This window comes from Maniola jurtina, chromosome 1 (assembly GCF_905333055.1).
Source record: "Maniola jurtina chromosome 1, ilManJurt1.1, whole genome shotgun sequence".
Lineage (NCBI taxonomy): Eukaryota > Metazoa > Arthropoda > Insecta > Lepidoptera > Nymphalidae > Maniola > Maniola jurtina.
In genome coordinates, this window is record NC_060029.1 from 11,668,845 (window position 1) to 11,687,837 (window position 18,993).

The 18,993-nt window shown below is 37.5% G+C and overlaps 2 protein-coding genes across 2 annotated transcripts; one reads left to right on the forward strand and one right to left on the reverse strand.

The window, feature by feature from the left end:
- Positions 1 to 235: 235 nt before the first annotated feature.
- Positions 236 to 5,512, reverse strand: LOC123867901 (cysteine protease ATG4B). The gene is made up of 9 exons (XM_045910222.1): positions 5,204 to 5,512; positions 4,918 to 5,113; positions 4,402 to 4,548; positions 3,832 to 3,911; positions 3,151 to 3,299; positions 2,535 to 2,669; positions 1,903 to 2,001; positions 1,077 to 1,242; positions 236 to 468 (listed from the first exon to the last, which is right to left on the reverse strand). The coding sequence occupies exons 1-9, from the start codon at positions 5,322 to 5,324 to the stop codon at positions 410 to 412; spliced, it is 1,152 nt and encodes a 383-aa protein (XP_045766178.1). The 5' UTR covers positions 5,325 to 5,512; the 3' UTR covers positions 236 to 409.
- Positions 5,513 to 5,996: 484 nt separating this feature from the next.
- LOC123865225 (NHL repeat-containing protein 2) lies at positions 5,997 to 13,293 on the forward strand. Its single transcript, XM_045906135.1, has 11 exons — positions 5,997 to 6,362; positions 6,882 to 7,048; positions 7,487 to 7,646; positions 8,273 to 8,451; positions 9,321 to 9,468; positions 9,885 to 10,052; positions 10,646 to 10,813; positions 11,262 to 11,381; positions 11,937 to 12,041; positions 12,158 to 12,267; positions 12,347 to 13,293. The coding sequence occupies exons 1-11, from the start codon at positions 6,206 to 6,208 to the stop codon at positions 13,151 to 13,153; spliced, it is 2,289 nt and encodes a 762-aa protein (XP_045762091.1). The 5' UTR covers positions 5,997 to 6,205; the 3' UTR covers positions 13,154 to 13,293.
- The last annotated feature ends 5,700 nt before the right edge of the window (positions 13,294 to 18,993 follow it).

The window sequence follows — 18,993 nt, forward strand, 5'->3', positions numbered from 1 at the left end:
CAAATTGCCTGTAGATATATTATTAATTTATTAATATTTGCATGCTGAAGGGTCAGTAAAATATGCACGGATTTTTAGATTGTAAGCTACCCATATTTAACAAATAAATAAATTTCATTTCATTTCATTGTAATAAATTTTCACCCATGGAATTTCGTTGGATTTGTCCCTAGCCCTAACTCAACATACAATTATTTCATTTAGCTACTTATTTTATTAAAATAATAAACAAATAAAATACACAACTTAAAATGCATTTAAATTGCATTAATGAACACAAAGTCTTCCAATAATTACAAAATACAGAATGTATATAGAGAAACATAATATTGTGTTGTGATGAGTTATTTAAAATATCATATAGCATACTATTTCCTTTGGGCCATAACGCCATAGTACATCGACAATTTCATAGGATTTCGAATTCATCATCCGAATCATCAAACTGTCGATCAACTTCTTCAAATTCTGAAAAAAAAAAGAAGATTAATCAATGAAGAATGTTAATAAAATATTGTTATCATTTATTTTTAGAGTTATGTGAGTTCTAACGCTTTAGCGGTGAAGGAAAACGTTAACGAAGTCTGCTCCCCACTTGACCAGCATGGTAGATTATGGCCTAAAGCTTCTCATTCTGAGAGGGAACCTGTGCTGTGTAGTGAGTTGGCGATAAGTAGATGATTATGATCATGTTGTTACACCTTGTGGGTAGGCTCCACCTTAGGCTGCATTTGCCCCTGCTTGGTGTGATAAGTGGTTGCAGTCAAGCGCAAGTTTTCCATTATTTATTTAATCATACTTTTCTTGACATAATAATATGGTGGGATTTCAAATACTCCTGCATATAACTCCGGACTCGAATAAGAGAACGAGATTTCGACTTATACTGTTGATGATCAGATGTTAGTAAAAATAACGGCTAACATAACATGCTCTCCCAGGCAGGGCGAAACGAAAAGGCTAAATTCAGACACCCAGCCAGTTACCTATCAGTCAACATTGTTTCACCTGCACTATTTGATAAACACTAGTCAAACATCCCTCTATTTAATAATAGTAAAGATATAACATTTTACCTGTAAAAAGGTTAGTATTTTGTAAGTCTATATCATTGGTGCTTGGCCCCCAGTGCGCTGGGCGTTTATCACAGAGTTCGAACAGAGGCTGACTTTCCTTCATTAGTTTAGTTTCTATTGTCGTACACAACTCGTCGAAATCACTCCTTGTCCGACATAGGAAACACTGGAAAATTACACAAGATTTTTTTATGTGTGAATCGCATCAACAACAGTCCATACTATCCATACTAATATAATAAACACGAAAGTTTGTCTGCTAGCTTTTCACGGCCCATGGGTTAGCCCGATTTTGACGTCTGGTACCTACAGAGATAACTTGCATCCAAGGGAATAACATAGGTTACTTTGGGCCCCGGAAAATCAAAGAGTTCCACCACAGGATATTTGATAAACCTAATGCCGCATGAGGTGCGGGCATCTTTTACTTGGTATAAAGATAGTTTGGCAATTGGCATACTGGAGACGTACATAAACTATTTTTCATCCTGGAAAATCAAAGAGTTCCCGCGGGTCTGTCAGCGATTAGCACTAGGTCTGTAATATCAATAGCGTGAATCAATCGGGACCCGAATGAGCAGTCAACGACCAGTCCGCCCGTAGGCAGCTTGCAAGCGAGGCGGTCCGCTGATGCTGCAGAGTTGATGCAGAGAGCGTATGTCCATAGAAGTCCTTATGAATTATGATGATATTATCCTTATGGTGAGACTCTGCAGGTCGAACACCGGCTGGCTCTAATGAGCTATGATTTTAAAGTTCATCACTGACTTAAGCCACATAACCGCAGCATATAACGCAATTACTAATATCTAAAGTTTCTACTCACCACAGCGACTGAGGGGTCCATAGAGAGCATAGGTATTCGCGAAGCGTATTTACAGTGATATGTGCAGTCCATTTCTTTCTGTTCATCTGTCATTTTGTTCTGGAAATGAATTAGGCAATTACTAGATGTAATTGTGTATTAATTGCCAGATTATATTATAATGTAGTAGGACATTTAGTAAATAAAAATGGTTGCAGGTCATTTCAAATTTATTGGTAATATGCCAGTCAAAAAAGGATGGCAATAATGTTTTTGGCAAAAATGTTTTAAATATGAATAGCTTTGGCAAGTCACTTCATAATTCTTGCAGACATCAACTTTTACTACTATCAACATTTTTTTTTTCAAATGGTTTATATTGTACTGTTTTTAGTTTAAAGGGTTTTTCACAAACCCCCCATTACTTCGACATTAAATATTTTAAAATGGTGATGGTCTTTTTATTTGAATCACATAGAAAGGCCTACGCGTAGGGTGCGGTCTACGTGAATTCGTCGGTACGACGGGTCGATATAGACGGCCTTGTCACCGACGCAGCCAATGAGATACATGGCCCCGTTGCGTATTGCTAGGATGGATAGCTGGATGGATGAATGTGTGGATGGATGGTGAATATCATACAAGTGAATTACTTCAACCAAGCCGGATCGTTGTGTCGTGTGCGGATCGAGGTAGACGGCCTCGTCACCGACGCAGCCAATGAGATACAGCGCCTGGTTGGGTTTCCCGCCGATCACGCCGATCGATTGCGGCACTTCGAAACATGTCTGAAAGCAAATTAGCAACTCAAATAAAATAGCCGTAAATCATGAAATACAGATTAGAAAACCCGGAACCGAAAATTCAGCATCGTCCAGGCCCACCTCCTCCGGACTTAAATTGTCAAATTTATGTAATTAATATTGCAAAACGCTCAGAAAAACTATTGACTGACCAGCCTTATTATCCAAACAGCATGGATAGTCCAAGTCCATGGTTACCCAACTAATAATTTACAATAGTCTTAGGTACATGTTTGTACATTGATATAAGCATTTTTATTTAAATCTTAATCTCTCACCACTTTAAACCGCACACAACCCCAGGGAGCATAATATGTTGATATCCGCCTAAATACCCTATTTTCTAATAATTTTAAATGAGGCAAATAGGTGTGTAATTAAATACAAAGAATGCAAAAATAAATTTACACAAACAAAATATTTTAGCACATTAAAAATATATGTATAGATTTTTGACTTAAATTACCTTTATTCCATCAATATACACAGGATTAATTTCACTTAATCCAAGTCTAAGGGGCACTATCAACAGAAGTGGCATCCAGTCTGACACTATCAGATTGTCAGGAGTATCTGAGGTGTCCCCTCTGTCATTGTTCACAATACACTGTTGCACTGCAATCAAAACCATTGAGAAATTTACAGCATTTCTTAAATATTAAATTAATTGGTATGTGCAGTGCCACACCACTTCAGCATTTAATTAAATGGTCAATGTCACTAATGAAAAAGTACTATGAAGTAGCTGCATTTTATCTTGTTATTGGTTAACAAATATAAAGCAATAATACAAAAAGCTCATAAGTGTATTTGCTAAACTTAATTTGGGTATTTACATTATTTACATACATTTTTTTCCAAAAAAAAAAAAAAAAAACAGCCAGAGTCGGTTTGGTTGCTTTTAAGGTTACTGCACAAAAAATAAAAATACCAAGTGGCTATGGTATAAATTATAATAGCCTAGCTTTTCATGGCACCCAAATATTCTAATATTTGGCCTGATTCATTCACAATAAGTCTAGTGTTGAATGAATGAACAAAGTAAAAAAGTAAAGCTACAAAATAATGTTGTCAGTCAAATTCTTTCAGAAATGAGCTGCTGTGCTGGAGTGGTGCTGCATAAGTCAGTAACAACCTTTATACTTACAGATATCTTCCTTCACAACAGTGTTGTCTAGTGCAACATGTATGACTAACGAGCTCCATTTGTCATATACTACTAGTTTTCTGAAAATGGATCATTGGTTGAGAATAGCTATTATCATAATTAAACAATTACATATTTATCTTAGGCCTAATTAATTACAACTCTAATGCAATTGGATATAAGGTTCATGTTTATTTAATTATCTATTAGAAACTTCTACACTGACCCTACGATTATAATAAAGGTAGGACCCACCACAACTTCAAGCAAGTCAAAATCAATGAGGGGTGGAGTTTTTGAAAATCATGAAATATGTGTTTCTTCATTTTTAACCAACATCCTAAATACCATTTTTGTAGATATGATTTTAAAACTGATAGACTTTAATACAAATTTTTATCACTATTTAATCTTTTTTAATTACCCTATTTAATCTTTTTAGTGAAAATAAATATAAATATATACAAAGTGTCAAAATTTCATGTTTCTTCAAGATCAGTCAGTCAGTTGGTCAGGAGAAGTCTTTTTATATGTATAGATAAAATAATATAATCACTTAAGAGACCTTACTTGAGTACTTGTGCAACAGTGTTGGGTCCAAACCACTGGCCAACCTCCTTCCCTTCACATGCCCCCATGAGTGCTACTTGATGAATGGAATACGGAGCTTGTTTTCTTTCTTCAAACCTTTGAACTATTTTCAGATATGTTGGATCTCTAAAATTACAAAAATAATAATGAAATAGGTAACCAATATGAATATTTCATGGAACTTCCTATGTGGATTAAGATTTTTCAAAGATTCTATTGAATTTTTCAAACTCCTTTTTAGTGTTGTTTTCATTACCAGAGAACCTACATACAAAATTCTAGTTTCTAGACCAGCAGTTAGAGCTGGGTTGATGAGTGAGTGTCTTTTTAATAAAATACAAGTCTTTTTATATGTACAAAATTTATTAAAAAAGCTTGCAAACCTGGTCACTAGTGGCTGCTCTATTGTTGTAGCTGATATTCACAGGCAGCATGAATGCTTAGCATCAGGTGAGGTTGCTTGTTTGCTTGCTGTTTGTGAATAAAAAAAATTACCTTGTTTCTGGTGTCCACACCCAATCAGACGATAGATGGACTCTAACCAGTGCCACACCAAGCACCATCTGTCCACAGCGCAACATACAACCCCATCCTTTGTCTGAAGTCAGACCCTCGTCTCCTATAGGCACAAATCCTTTTCTGTACGTACACCAAATGATAGAACTTATGTCGCGCCTTATACGATCCAAATCTACAAAAAAGCAAACCGCATAAAATAAACAAGGTTTTCTCTTTGTATTTTTTTTTTTTCAAGATTTAGCAAAAATTTACATTTACATACCTTGGATAGCGCTATATTTTTTTCCTAATATCCACACATTATCTTTTGTTTTAGGAATATCATCAGGCTCAAAATTATTTCCGTCGGGCGAAAGGTAACAAATATCAAACATGGCATCCATCTTCGGGCATAATTTTTCTGTTTCAATTTTGAGTAGAACTTATTATCGATTATAATGTTTAATAAGTAACAATTAACATAACCTGAATAAAACAGCTGACAAAGAAATTAATTTTAAAACAAGTCACGGCGTAGAAGAATTTAAAATTGTTTTGTAAACATGTCATTTGTCAAGTTGTCAACAAAGAACAACAAAGAAGACCACGACCAGTGACCACACCACGACCACGACCACAGACTTCATAGTTTTTTTTTTATTCTCTCTCGTCTGGCTTTACACTGATTAGCCAATGTCATGTTTGTAGTTATTCACAAGTTAGGGAAACTATATGTATAAGTATGGACTCCTTCTGTAGGCTTTCTGTGGTACTTTTTTCTTTTTTTTTTAAATGCTTTTCACTTCTGGACCATTCTGGACGAAGGATACAATTACAAAACGGGACTTCGTCTGTGTTGGTGTTAGCTGGCGGGCGTGTTCTGCCTTTTTGGAGTGTTTTTTTTTTTTGTTAAAACTGACTGAAAAGCGCTCTAAGGGAGTGGCCATGCGTATGTCGGCGAGCGCCGGCACAGACGGGGTCCATACTTGTATAGTTTAACTAACTTGTTACAAATAACTACAATCTTGACATTGGCTAATCTTTATTCTTTGTAAAGCCAGACGAGAGAAATAAAAATACAAAACGTCCTACGGCCATGAAAGATCTCTGATCTCTATCCTATGTTTTCACTGTTTTCAATGTTTTTTTAAAACAAAAATTGAAGCTGGTATAAAACAAAAGATGTTTTTGTGAAATAATTATCCTTATTTTGAGAGTAATGCATACATTTACTTGAATTAAAGTGTCTGTAGCACAGAGCGAATATATTTCATTGATTACAAAAATGGATTCGAGTTATTTAGATTATGTGGCCCAGGCCTGTATGGATTTAACCGAAGCCATGGCAGCTGTAAGCAATGAAGTTGAACGAGATACTCTAATAACAAATCATATAAAGAAAGTTTGGGCAGTGGTTCCGCCAGTAGAAGACTTTAAAAAAAGTACTTTCTATTTTCCTAACACTTCAATACAATTAGATATAAGTACAATACAACATTCTATTATTGTCCCAATACTGGGCAAGGGTCAGTATTGGGATACTACTGACACCCAGTCCCAATACTGGGACTGGATCCTTGTCACTCTCACTGAAGAGTAACACACTGAAACATGTAAAAGCATATCTCCTGAGAAATGCAAGTTTTCTTCTTTATTTTCATCTTTTATAAAACTATTGATAAGTTATTCTTTAAGTATAAATATTTTGTATAAGCCAGCCAAATCTCCATCAGAGTATGACTGACAAGTTTCAGACCTGTCCAAATTTCCGTCCCATCTGACTGGGGGCCATAGGGTCAGACAGGTTTTTCAATTAAACTTTTACAAACTTACTTTTTACTCATCAAATGCATCTACTAGTTCAGAATGTCATTCCTACCAAGAATAACCAGCAAGAAACCAGAAAAAAGAACCTCCTAATTTTGAGGTCTGTTAAAAATATAACATTTTCTTTTTTATAGATTTGGAATGGGTGAATGTCTCTGAGCCTATTTCTTTGGCTCAACAGTGCTTTGAAAAAGTTGTGGTGTTGGACTTTTGGACATACTGCTGTATTAACTGTTATCATATTCTTTCTGACTTGGCTCATTTAGAGAAGATACATAAATCTGACGGTGGACTGGTTGTGGTATGTTATTTCACTTTATCTTTAAGCTAAGGAACAGGAAAACAGAACAGTAATCTTGAGTTTAATGCCATTAGGATGCAAGCTTTTTTTATGTACAAATAGCGAGCAAAAAGCAAGTGAGCAAGCAGGTCACATTTGTAGCACCAGAGAAAGCTGTCATTGAGCTAAATTGTGCGAAATTAATACAGTTTTGCAGTGAAAAATATTATACCTCTGGTGCAGTCAGGCCTAAGCTACAAACAGATACCCTTTCATATTTACTTTAAAAAACAGTGATATTAAAATAATTATTATTACATGTACTTAGGGTGTGCTTGTTTTTTTTAATACAACTACTGTAAAACAAGTTTATGGCAATATTCTCCACATTACTTATACATTATTATTGTAGTCAAACGATTCTTCAAATCCAAATATCTAAAACTTATTTTGTTGTAGATTGGTGTCCACTGTGCCAAATTCAACAATGAAAAAAATTCTGGTAATATACTGTCTGCGGTGCAGAGGTATGGTATACACCACCCTGTTGTCAATGATGCTGACAGTGCCATGTGGGAGGCACTAGGAATTAGGTGCTGGCCTACTCTACTTATATTAGGTACAATATCTTTTCTACCAATTACAATCGAGGTCTAATCCAGTACAGTCTGCCAATCTGCACATGTCCAGCATGGTGGACTATGGCTAAACCCTACTGACACCTGTGCTCAGGGCTGACAATGGGTTGATCATGACAATCCACGTACATATCTTTAAAACAAGAGTGAATACTCTGATAGGTATCTTCTAGGTTAAAGCTACCCATCTTAGGCCACATCATCACTTTCTATCAGGTGTGATTGTTGTCAAGAGTGTGCTATAATGGATTTAAAAAAAATCTTGTACTTTAAGTATGGAATGTACCAGCTATACTCACGTATTTAGTCGATGTAAGGCAGTCTCGACTGCGACACGCAGCGAGCCGAGTCCCTATGAAAAAGGACCCCAGATGAGATCGAAACTAGTTGGGCTTACATCGACTAAATACGTGAATAAGAGTATAGCCATTACATTCTATACTTAAAATGAAAATCTTTCAGGATAAATTTAAATTCATTAAATTCTTGTACTATTATTTGTTCCTCTTGAATGCATCAGAATTTGTTTAACTTAGGCGCCAACACCAATTTAAATTTAAAATTAGGACTAATTTGTGGGCATTATCTAGTCTTCTATAACTTTCAGGTCCAGGAAACAAGCCACTGTTCGTAATAACTGGCGAGGGACATAAAGACGAGTTAATCTTGTACGTTGGAGCGACAATGCGTTACTTTGTGTCGCGCATCTCTCTTACACCGCTGCCCATCTCACTCAACACACATGTGAAAGCTAAAGATAAAGACCTACTTTATTTCCCTAGTAAGGTTTGTGTTGCTTTAATTTGAAATTAGAGTTGCCATTTAAGTTAGCATGGTTTCCAATTGGTTTCATAAATACTGTTTAGAAAGATTATTTGAATTTTAATAAGTTTAGTTAGAAATAGTTTGCATATTAGAGATTGACATTTCATTACTTTTTATCCAGAAAAATCACAATCTCCACAGGATTTTTAACAGATAAATCCATATAGACGAAATCGCGTGCATCATGTAGTATTATTAAAAGTATTACATCTTCAATTAAATTAAAGAACATCATATTAAATTCTATCTATCCATTAATTATACTATTGTTTAAATTTTTGTTTTTGTAATGAAAATTTAAGGATTTTTTTACTCCCCTTTCCCCTGCATTTAAGCGTAAAGCTTGTGCCAGGAGTTGGTATGACAATAGTGCAACGGGTGGGGTTTGAACCACCAACCTTGCGGAATTCAGTCCGCTCCTCAACCGTTGAGCTATCGAGGATATTGCCTGTTCCTGCTGGTTCCGCTTTTTTTGATAATATGTATTTAATAATTATTTATTTATATCTCAAAACAAAGTATTTAGTGACATTAAGGCTGAGAGCTTATAGAGCGCACTTTGACCTTGGTCAGACCTAAGACACTGTAAAACGAGACATCGTTATACCGCTGGCATAAAGCCTCGTTTTAACTGAAACATACCTAAGTCTTAAGCAAAGTATAAGACGTGCGGTCTATAGATTTCAATCCAAATATTTTTTGTGAACATTTTTTAACTGGTAGCGAGGCGAACAGTGGCCGAATGGTCAAGGCAGCGGGCACGATTCCCAGAAGATTTAGGTTCGAATCCTGCCGGTCCCGCAATTTTTGATAATATGTATTTTTTGTAGTTGGCATTGAACCCATTTTACCGAGGTCGCGGCGAGGAGCCGTTTCTGGCTATATCGGACACGGGCCACCATCGCGTGCTGCTGACGGATTGCTCTGGGATCGTTCTGCGTATCATCGGCGGCACCGAACCTGGATTTAAAGATGGCAGTAAGTTCACCCTCCCAACAGAAGCGAAGCTTCTTACACACTATATGCAATCTTGTACTTGCGCACTAAGTATGGACAGCAATACGCAGAGCCCAGCCAACAAGGTGCAATTTATCGCCGTTAGTAGTTAAGTGTTTGCTAAGAAGTTCTTTTGAATCTTCAAAAGCATCTACCACTGAATGAGATGAACCAGCAAGAAACTCGGCGGTTGCTCTAAGTTTGTTGCTTGAATCTTAACGGACGCTTGTAATGGAATCTCATTGGGTGGGCAGCGTGTATTGTTGCCCATATGAGTGAGCGAGACAGAGAACAGTACTCTTTCGCTTCTGTCGAGTGCCCCCACGACATCTCACGGCTTTTTTGATGATGAATGTCAATATAATATGACAGCAGATAAAAAGCTATTTCTATTGCAGAAGTAAACGAGGCGCAATTCAATTCGCCGCAAGGTATCTGCTGGTTGACAAGTACAGTGCTAGTGGTGTGTGACACCAACAACCATGCCTTGAGAGCCATACATCTCGACGAAGGAAGCGTTGAAGTTTTAGTTGGCACAGGGGAACAGGCTGCGGTGGGCGATCATGGTAACTTCTTATAAAATTGTTGTTAAAGAAAATGACGCATTTCATTTTATTTTTCATTATTATATTTCTATTAGAAAAGGCACAGAAAACAGGGTGCAACTAAAAGTAGTCGAAATAATCATTTTATCAATAACTTTTCCTTATACCAACACAGTTCATAATACTCCCAGCAGAAATGCAGAAAAGGATAGATAGGATTTAGACATGTCAATTCAGTTCTGCTTAAATAATGAGGTGGACTTCGTCTGTGTTGGCGTTTGCTGGCGCGCGTGTTGTGCCTTTTTGGAGTGTTTTTTTTTTTGTTAAGAGTGGATTTTGTGTTAGTTGGTGTTTTTTGGTGGAGGAACTGAGTGGGAAGCGCTCTAAAGGGGCGCCACGCGTATGTCGGCGGGTGCCGGCGCAGACGGAGTCCATACTTGTATAGTTTCACTAACTTGAAAATAAAAACAAACTTCACATTGGCTAATCTGAGTAAAGCCAGACGAAAAAAAAAATGAGGCTTTCACGGCCGCGATTCGTGTAAGGTTTATAAATGAATCAAGGCATTCATACTAAAGTATGCACCCATGTGAACAAGCAAAAATCATTTTTAGGCGGCAAGTGTCTAGGTCTGCAAGCCCTATCGTCGCCGTGGGACATACTGCTATACACGACCCCTGACCTGGATATGTCCGTTCGACCGCTCTTGCCGCCGCCGCCGCCGCCGCCACACGGACAAGCCGCGCCGGACAAAGAGGACAACGTCAAACTCGACGAGAAAGGTAAAAAATCAATCAAATGCGAGTCGGACTCGCACACAAAGGGTTCCGTACCATTGTACAAGAAGTAACACTTTAATTTATTTTATTAATTTTTATGGCGGCCATTTTGAAATATGTACTACTTGTTATAGTGATAGTAGAAATACACATTCTGTGAAGATTTCAACTCTATACCTATTATGGTTTACGAGATACAGACCGCTGACAGGCAGTTGAACCGACAGGGTCCCGTTGGCAGCCTTCTAAAACACTGCATTTTATTTATTATTAAATTTATATTGGGAGGTCTGACTGAAGTAAACTGTTGTATCAAGTACCTACAGTAAAATTTAGTACTACAGTAGATTCAGCCTATGCCAACGATTGCGATCGTCAAAATGCGATAGTCAAACATAAGAATTATTATAATGAAACTAGAAGTAACTAGAATGAATGATATTTGTTTTAGAAAAAGAGAAGAAAGATGAGAAACGCCGTGTTCTTGTAATAGCCTGCGCTGGATCGCATCAGATCTGGGCACTGTTCCTTGATAATACAATATGGTGGAAGTATAAGTCATATTCTGAAGGTGAGCGTACTTAATAAATTATACTGAATACTATGATGACTGATGATACCGGCGACTTCGTCCGCGTGGATTAAGATTTTTGAAATTCCGTGGAAACTCTGCTTCTCCGGGATAAAAAGTAGCCTACATACGTCCCCGGGATGTTAAACTAACTCTGTACCAAATTTCATCAAAATTGATTAAACTGTTGTTGTGTGGCCGTGAAAAGCTAGCGGAGAGACAGACACATTTTCGCATTTATAATATTAGGAACATTGCTATTCGCTCAACTTTAATACAAAGTATAATATCAAAACGATCATTGTTCTGTTTTTACGGTTGATCATACATTACCTGCTCCCGTACAAATGTATCACGTTTGCAGCGCTTTTGGTATGCCATCAACTTTTCTAGCCATGAACATACAACATAAGCTTCGGCCGTGGCTAGTTACCACCCTACCGGCAAAGCTGTGCCGCCAAGCGATTTAGCGATCCGGTACGATGCCGTGTAGAAATCAAAGGAGTATGAGTTTAATAAAAAACATATGGGACATATTATGTTTGTTTCGCACAGGCACGTGCGCGTGTATCGCGGGGTCGGGCGCGGAGGCGGCGCGCAACAGCGCCTACCCCAACACGGCGGCCTTCGCGCAGCCCTCCGGACTCGCACTCAGACTAGGTCAGTGGCAGTATACAAACATAGAGCTTATTTATGGGAAGTCCCAGGATCGATTCCAATTTTTCTTAACGTCTTTTCGTGGCAAACAGGAAAATGAAAGCAAGCTTATTGTTTAGGTACCAGTCCAGAAATATTTATTGCGGATTCGGAGAGTTCTTCCATAAGAAGAATAGCACTTTCCACCGGACAAGTGTCGACGCTTTGCGGCGGCGATCGCAACCCATTAGTAAGTATATTACTATCGGTATTACTGGAGAGATATCTTAAAGGAAGAGTAAAAATTAAACTTTGTTGTTTCTTTTCAGAATCTCTTCGCCTATGGAGACGTCGACGACATCGGCGTGGACGCAAAGCTGCAGCACCCCCTTGCTGTAGCTTACTGCGAATCAACCAAAACGTTATACATCGCTGACAGCTACAATCATAAAATCAAAAAAGTTGACATTGGCCCACAAAAAGTGACCACATTGTACCCAACTATGATCGAAACCACGGACCCGGCGAACTTCAACGAGCCTTCAGGCCTGTCCATCAGTTCCGACGGGAAATACCTCTACATAGCTGACACAAACAACCACTGCATAAAGATACTAAACCTGACCAAAAACGTGTGCCAAGAGTTCAAAGTTCGTCTTCCAGACCCCACATTTGTCGAGCCCGAAAACTTAATTCTGTACAAAAACGATTTATTCGTCAATAGAAAGTGTGGAAACCTTATAATTTATTTTAACGTAAACTTGGACGCTGAAACCAAGAACGTCAAGTTTACGCCGGGAGCGCCGCAGAACTGGCACGTGTGCGTTCGCGACGAAAATAATGTCGACGTAACAACGGACGAATTCGAATTCGTTGGTTGTTCCCGTAAAGGAACTAAATTACCCGGACGAGTGGAAATGAGACTCAGAAATAGGACTGATAAAACACATTTTCGCTTGTACCTGAGCTTTCAGACCTCGTTGTGTGACGCTGCTGTCTGTTTCGCGCACTCCTTCACGATTCGGTCCACTATATTAGTCCGAGATTCAGTAAAGATGGTGGAATCTTATAAGATAACTTGTAAAGTTAACCCCGTGCACCGAGGAGATTTAAAAAGTGAACCAATTAAAACATGATTTTAACACCTACCTCTGTTGTAATATAGTATAGCTACATTTTGATTAGGGTTACTGTATGTATTATAATTTTTTAAATGTAAACGAATAATTCTATGATTTATTGGTCAAATAAATACGGTTGATTACATATTAGATCATCTATTTAATTTACTTTTTAGCTAACACCTGGGTATATGTTGGAATTAACACTACACCCAACAGATTTCTATTATAGATTTGTGCCTGTGAAAAATCACGTAGCAAAATCTCGAGACAGACTTATGCAAGCGGTATAACGCTGTCTCGTTTTAACAGTGTCTTAAGTCTGAGCAAAGTCAAAGTGCACTCTATAGATCCCAGCCTAAGTTTACCAGATGAAAAAATTATTCAAAACTAGAAGATGCCCGCGGCTTCGCCCGCGTGGATTTCGGATTTTTTAATCCTGTAGGAACTCATCGATTTTCCGGGATAAAAAGTAGCCTATGTCCTTCCCCGGTATGTACCTCAAGTCTGTAACAAATTTCATTAAAATCGGTTCAGTTGTTGGGCCTAACAAGCTGACGCCCGCGACTTCGTCTGCGTGGATTTAGGTTTTTCGAAATCACGTGGGAACTCTTTGGTTTTCCGGGATAAAAAGTAGCCTATGTGCTAATCCAGGATATTATCTATCTCCATTCCGAATTTTAGCCAAATCCGTCCAGTGGTTTTTGCGTGAAGGAGTAACAAACATAGGTACACACACACACACACACATACAAACTTTCGCCTTTATAATATTAGTGTGATGATATTAGTATGGAAGTATGGATTAGCAACCATGCCCATTTCTAGTTCTGTTATTTATTTTTGTATAAATAACTATTAATTAGATAGGTAGGTATATCGACTTTTTGCATTGGATAGGTCTATCATAGGCCTTATCTGTTTAAGTACTAGTAATGTTTATGTATAAAAATGTTTGGGGTAGTTTATTTGTTTTCAATCTCTATGTCCCATAGATATTATAAAGCCAAGTGACCTCGCATCGATAAAAAGTACCAAACTGAAAAATAAAATGTTAAAGACAAATAAAAATCGTGGAACTCCCGTGTGTATTGATGACGAAGATGGCTTTGACATTTGTTACCAGGATACAAACTCGATACACCAGCAATTTATACGATCACGACCGTTGCGACCTCGCCAAATAATTCTGTTGGTAGTTCGTAATTGAATAGCGCTCCCAACGCCTATATTTCAAAGAAATGTTATAGGATACACGGAGCACCTACCTCCGTCTATAATAGGATCAGCAGCTAAGCCTATCGGAGGCCCGGGGCGGCATATTAAATGAGGCCCCTGCGGCCTGCATGCCGTTCTCTGTTGTTTTTAGGGTTCCTTACCTCAAAAAGAAAAAACCCTTATTGGATCACTTTGTTGTCTGTCTGTCTGTCCGTTTGTCGTGTCTGTCGAGAAAACCTACAGGGTACCTCCCGTTGACCTAGAATCATGAAATTTGTCAGGTAGGTAGCTAGGTATTATTGAACAAATAAAGAAAAAATCTGAAAACCGTGAACTTGTAGTTATATCACAAAAAAAAAATGTGTTCACGAAAATATAATTATACAAATCACATACCTATAGATGGCGCAATCCGTTATTAACTTGCATGTTCTACTTAAAAGTGTTAGAGGTATACCTTGTACAATGGCACGGAACCCTTCGTGTGCGAGTCCGACTCGCACTTGACCGGGCTTTTTATTTTAAGTTGGGTACTTACCTACTTACCTTACTTCTAGGCGACGACGACGGCGGCGACTCCCCGTGGTCTCCATTATACTGACAAAGTTACCTGCATTGTCTTACTAATACCGAAATCTGAGTTCATCTCATATTGTGGTCATAATTTTAATGGACGTTAAGTTACGAGAACAGTCAGATAGGACCTTTCATTTAATATCTGCATTATTTAGTCGTTATGTATGCAAAAAACTTGAGGTCGCCCAGTAAGTCGACATACCTAATTCTTAATCACATGAACTCTAATCTGATAATTACCTTGGAAAAAACTATCTCGCTTATCACTATAGGTATTTCATCGATCAGTTGGTTGTTAACGTCAAATAATTCCTTAACGTCAGGGTGGACTATGTCTTTTTGTCTTCATGGAGCTCCCGCCACTGTTAGGTAGGTAGGCACCTATTAGAATTTGATGATAAGCGTAGGCATCTATAGCATTATTATAAACGTAGGCAGTAGGCTTGTAATTGTAATTGTTACATTGTAGCGGATGACCTTTCGCTTACCGCAAATAACGCCGCATCATACCATAAAAAAACTGGACAAGTTCGACTTGAACTCGCCTAGAGAGGGTTCTGTACGATCAATATGTACCTACTCGTAAGTTTGTGAGCTCCTATTGAGAGATTTACGATGTTATGTTTAGGCCATAAGCTTCTTGAATCTAATAATTTATGTTTTAATTAAAGAACCACTTTCTGTATTTTTTTCAAAATTTTAGGCTTAGGGATAAGGGAGGATTTTTTTTTTTCTTTTAAACCTTTTATTTCAAAAGACCAAAACAATGTTTGAAACACTAACAACAAGTTCTTTCATTCGATATATCACACGGTTCAGACAACTTTTTTTTTCTTCATTTTTTCATAAGTTATCGCCACACATTATTCAGAATTAATTCATTTAGATCGTCCATGTTTGGGTCACAGAAAGTCACAATTTAATCAATCCTGTCAGGTCCAACAGATTTGAAACAAATTGGCTGTGACGGACGGACATACAGACAGACACAAGTGATCTTTACAAGTTTTTCGTTTTTAAATCGGCCGTTCGGAACCCTAAAAAGCTGTCATTTCTCATCACATCTTACTAAGAGCGAGTGAATTAAATAATTCACTTGTATCAGAGACTAGAGCTCACAAACGGGCTAAGGTCGGCCCAATCATTACGGCCGAGTCCTAAAGCCGAAGCAATTGCATCGTGGGTCGTAAATTAGTTCTTTAGATCGTGCAATGTAAATCCACCTCTTTAAAGCTTAAAGTAGTGTAATTACTTTTAGAAATAATTGGTATATCATGAGCAAATTCATCCATTCATGGTTATAGATATGTACCCACTTATTGATCGATTCGTTCTATCAAGTCAAATAGAAATCGTTGGTAACAAATAACAACTAAGGGCCAGCGTAAATAGAGTACCTGGTACTACCTAAACTCAGTCCGTCAACAAAAAAAGGTACTTCTTAAATTCAGCCTTATGAACTTAATTAAATCGGTAAAATAAATCAAAACATGGAAAACGCGCGCCTAGGCTTTCCGCCTAAGTAAATAGGTAAAGCTTATAAAGCTGCTCGTAGGCCTTTCGTCTAACTTATTATTATCAAAGGCCTAGATTATCAAAAAAATATGATTTGATCTTAATTTCGTTAAATGAAAGGTATTTGGGTTTATTTTATGCTCTTGAGTTACTTTTATTCGTTACCAACAAACTCAAACTCAAAATAATTTTTCAAAGTAGGTACTTTTGTAAACCTTTCATAGATACATAGGTAGGTAGGTACCTATCGCATGATGAATCAATACCTACTTCGTAAAAGTTCAGTTTTCAGTTTTTCATTGTGATGGATGATAGCATAGACTAAAATGCTCGGGATTTAGGAATTTAATTATTACATTGAATAATGTATCAAATGCACTGCTTTACATTACTACTTTACACTGTACTAATAGAAGTCAGTGATCATTGATCAAAGGTAAAATTTGTAAAATTCTAGAACCTGAGACCTAACCCAGCTGTGTTTATTTTGGATTTCTTTAGGTGCGTTTGAAACTGCGAGCTTTTTGACTTGTTAGAAACTTTCAATGTTAATGAAAATAAAATAATAATAATAGGTAGGTAGGTTCGTAATACATACCATCACATCACAGCTTTACTTCAATATGCATAACTGATTGATTAAGAAATACCTAATTATATTATGTTAGTAAGGGTTTTTCCATTGTGCTTGTGTAGTTGCTAAGGAAATATTCATCAATTAGCAGTAAGCAGGTAGGTATGAATATCAGATCCTCGCTGCGACGTCTACTGGCACTATTTATTTGCTATGCAGAGCTTGTGAAGCATCCACATTGAAATGCAAAGCGATAATCACGCACATTCTTGACAAATTGATATAAATACGCACCGATTTTAAAAGCTTTTGCAATCACGTTCAACGGATAGATACACAGATGGTCAACATTTTTATGAACATTATTAATTCAGGTCATTATGTTACTAGCGATTACCCGCGGCTTCGCTCCCGTTGAGATTTCGAAAAATTCTGTCTTATTCTTGCTTGTCTTCATTCTTCGTTGACATAGTTTTTAGGGTTCCGTACCTCAAAAGGAAAAACGGAATCCTTATAGGATCACTTTGTTGTCTGTCTGTCTGTCCGTCCGTCCGTCCGTCGTGTCTGTCAAGAAACCTATAGGGTACTTCCCGTTGACCTAGAATTATGAAATTTGGTAGGTAGGTAGGTCTTATAGCAAAAGTACAGGAATAAATCTGAATACCTCGAATTTGTGGTTACATCATTTAAAAAAAATTATAATGTATTTCAATTTTCAAAATAAGATAACTATACCAAGTGGGGTATCATATGAAAGGGCTTTACCTGTACATCCTAAAACAGATTTTTATATATTTTTCCACCTGGGTGGGGTCCGCTTTCTTATATTTTGCTACCCACTTTGCCCGGTCTTGAAAATCCGATTTACGCAGCCTATTGGCTGTCAAGTCTGCTGCGTTCAATTGCTTGATTTACATTTTAAAGGCAATAGCTATCTGTGCAGAATTTAACAGGGCTCTCTCCGTCACTCGTTTCATACAATCGTAGTTCCAATTTCATTTGAATATTAAGCAACCAAAGTCCATGAAATTTTGCAGACATGCATTTTGTATGAAACGAGTGACGGAGAGAGCCCTCTTAAGCTTTCTAGGTATAAATGCTTAGGCTTATAGGCCTTGATAAGTCAGTCAGTAAGTCAACACTTTTACCTTTATAAATAGAACTGAAGTGGCAGATAGAGTCTTATTCTACCTGTCACTACACCAGTTAAGGCCGATGTATGGTATTAATTTTTGCCTACGTACTGAGGGTAATATTGTTGCAATGCAGTGTTTAAGTATTGTATCATTCTGGCTTGTTGCCGAGAAGCTGAGTAATCAATAACAAAGTGCTCTCATAACAATGTACTAAGGCAAGATATAATGTCACGTTACACCAAAGGTAAATTATAAATACTACTTTTGAAATTCCTTTTCGCTCACTCCGGGGACAATTTCATCCCGGCAAATTGAAGAGTTCCTTCGGGATTCTTCAAGGCCCACCCGTTTAACCGATTTTTATGTTCTTTTCAGAGATACCTACGAGCTTGTATCTACGTCACTAACATAGTTTTAATTTGTCGCAAAATTAAAGAGTTACCACGGGACAATATTTTAAAAACCTTAATCCACGCGGATGAAGTCACGTTAGTAGGTGCGTTAGTAGGCAATAGCTAGGCAGAGACCAGAGAAGACTTACATTTAAGGTAGATCCTACCTACATTCTTTAAAGGCACCTAAGTGCAATAAAGTGGCATAAAGAATAAAAAAGCTCTATAAAAGTTTATGAACTTATAAATCCTAAACACTTCTGAGCTTATTGCCCTCGTAATTAATTTCGATTGGTATTTTATTACTCTAAATTAAAGTAATTTGATATGCTATTTCGGGTAGCTAAGACCTGTTCCTTCCCGCATGTCTGAGAGTTCTCCATAATGTTCTCAAAGATGTGGGAAGATTGTGGTCTACTAATCAGCACTTGTCCTGGGGGAGAA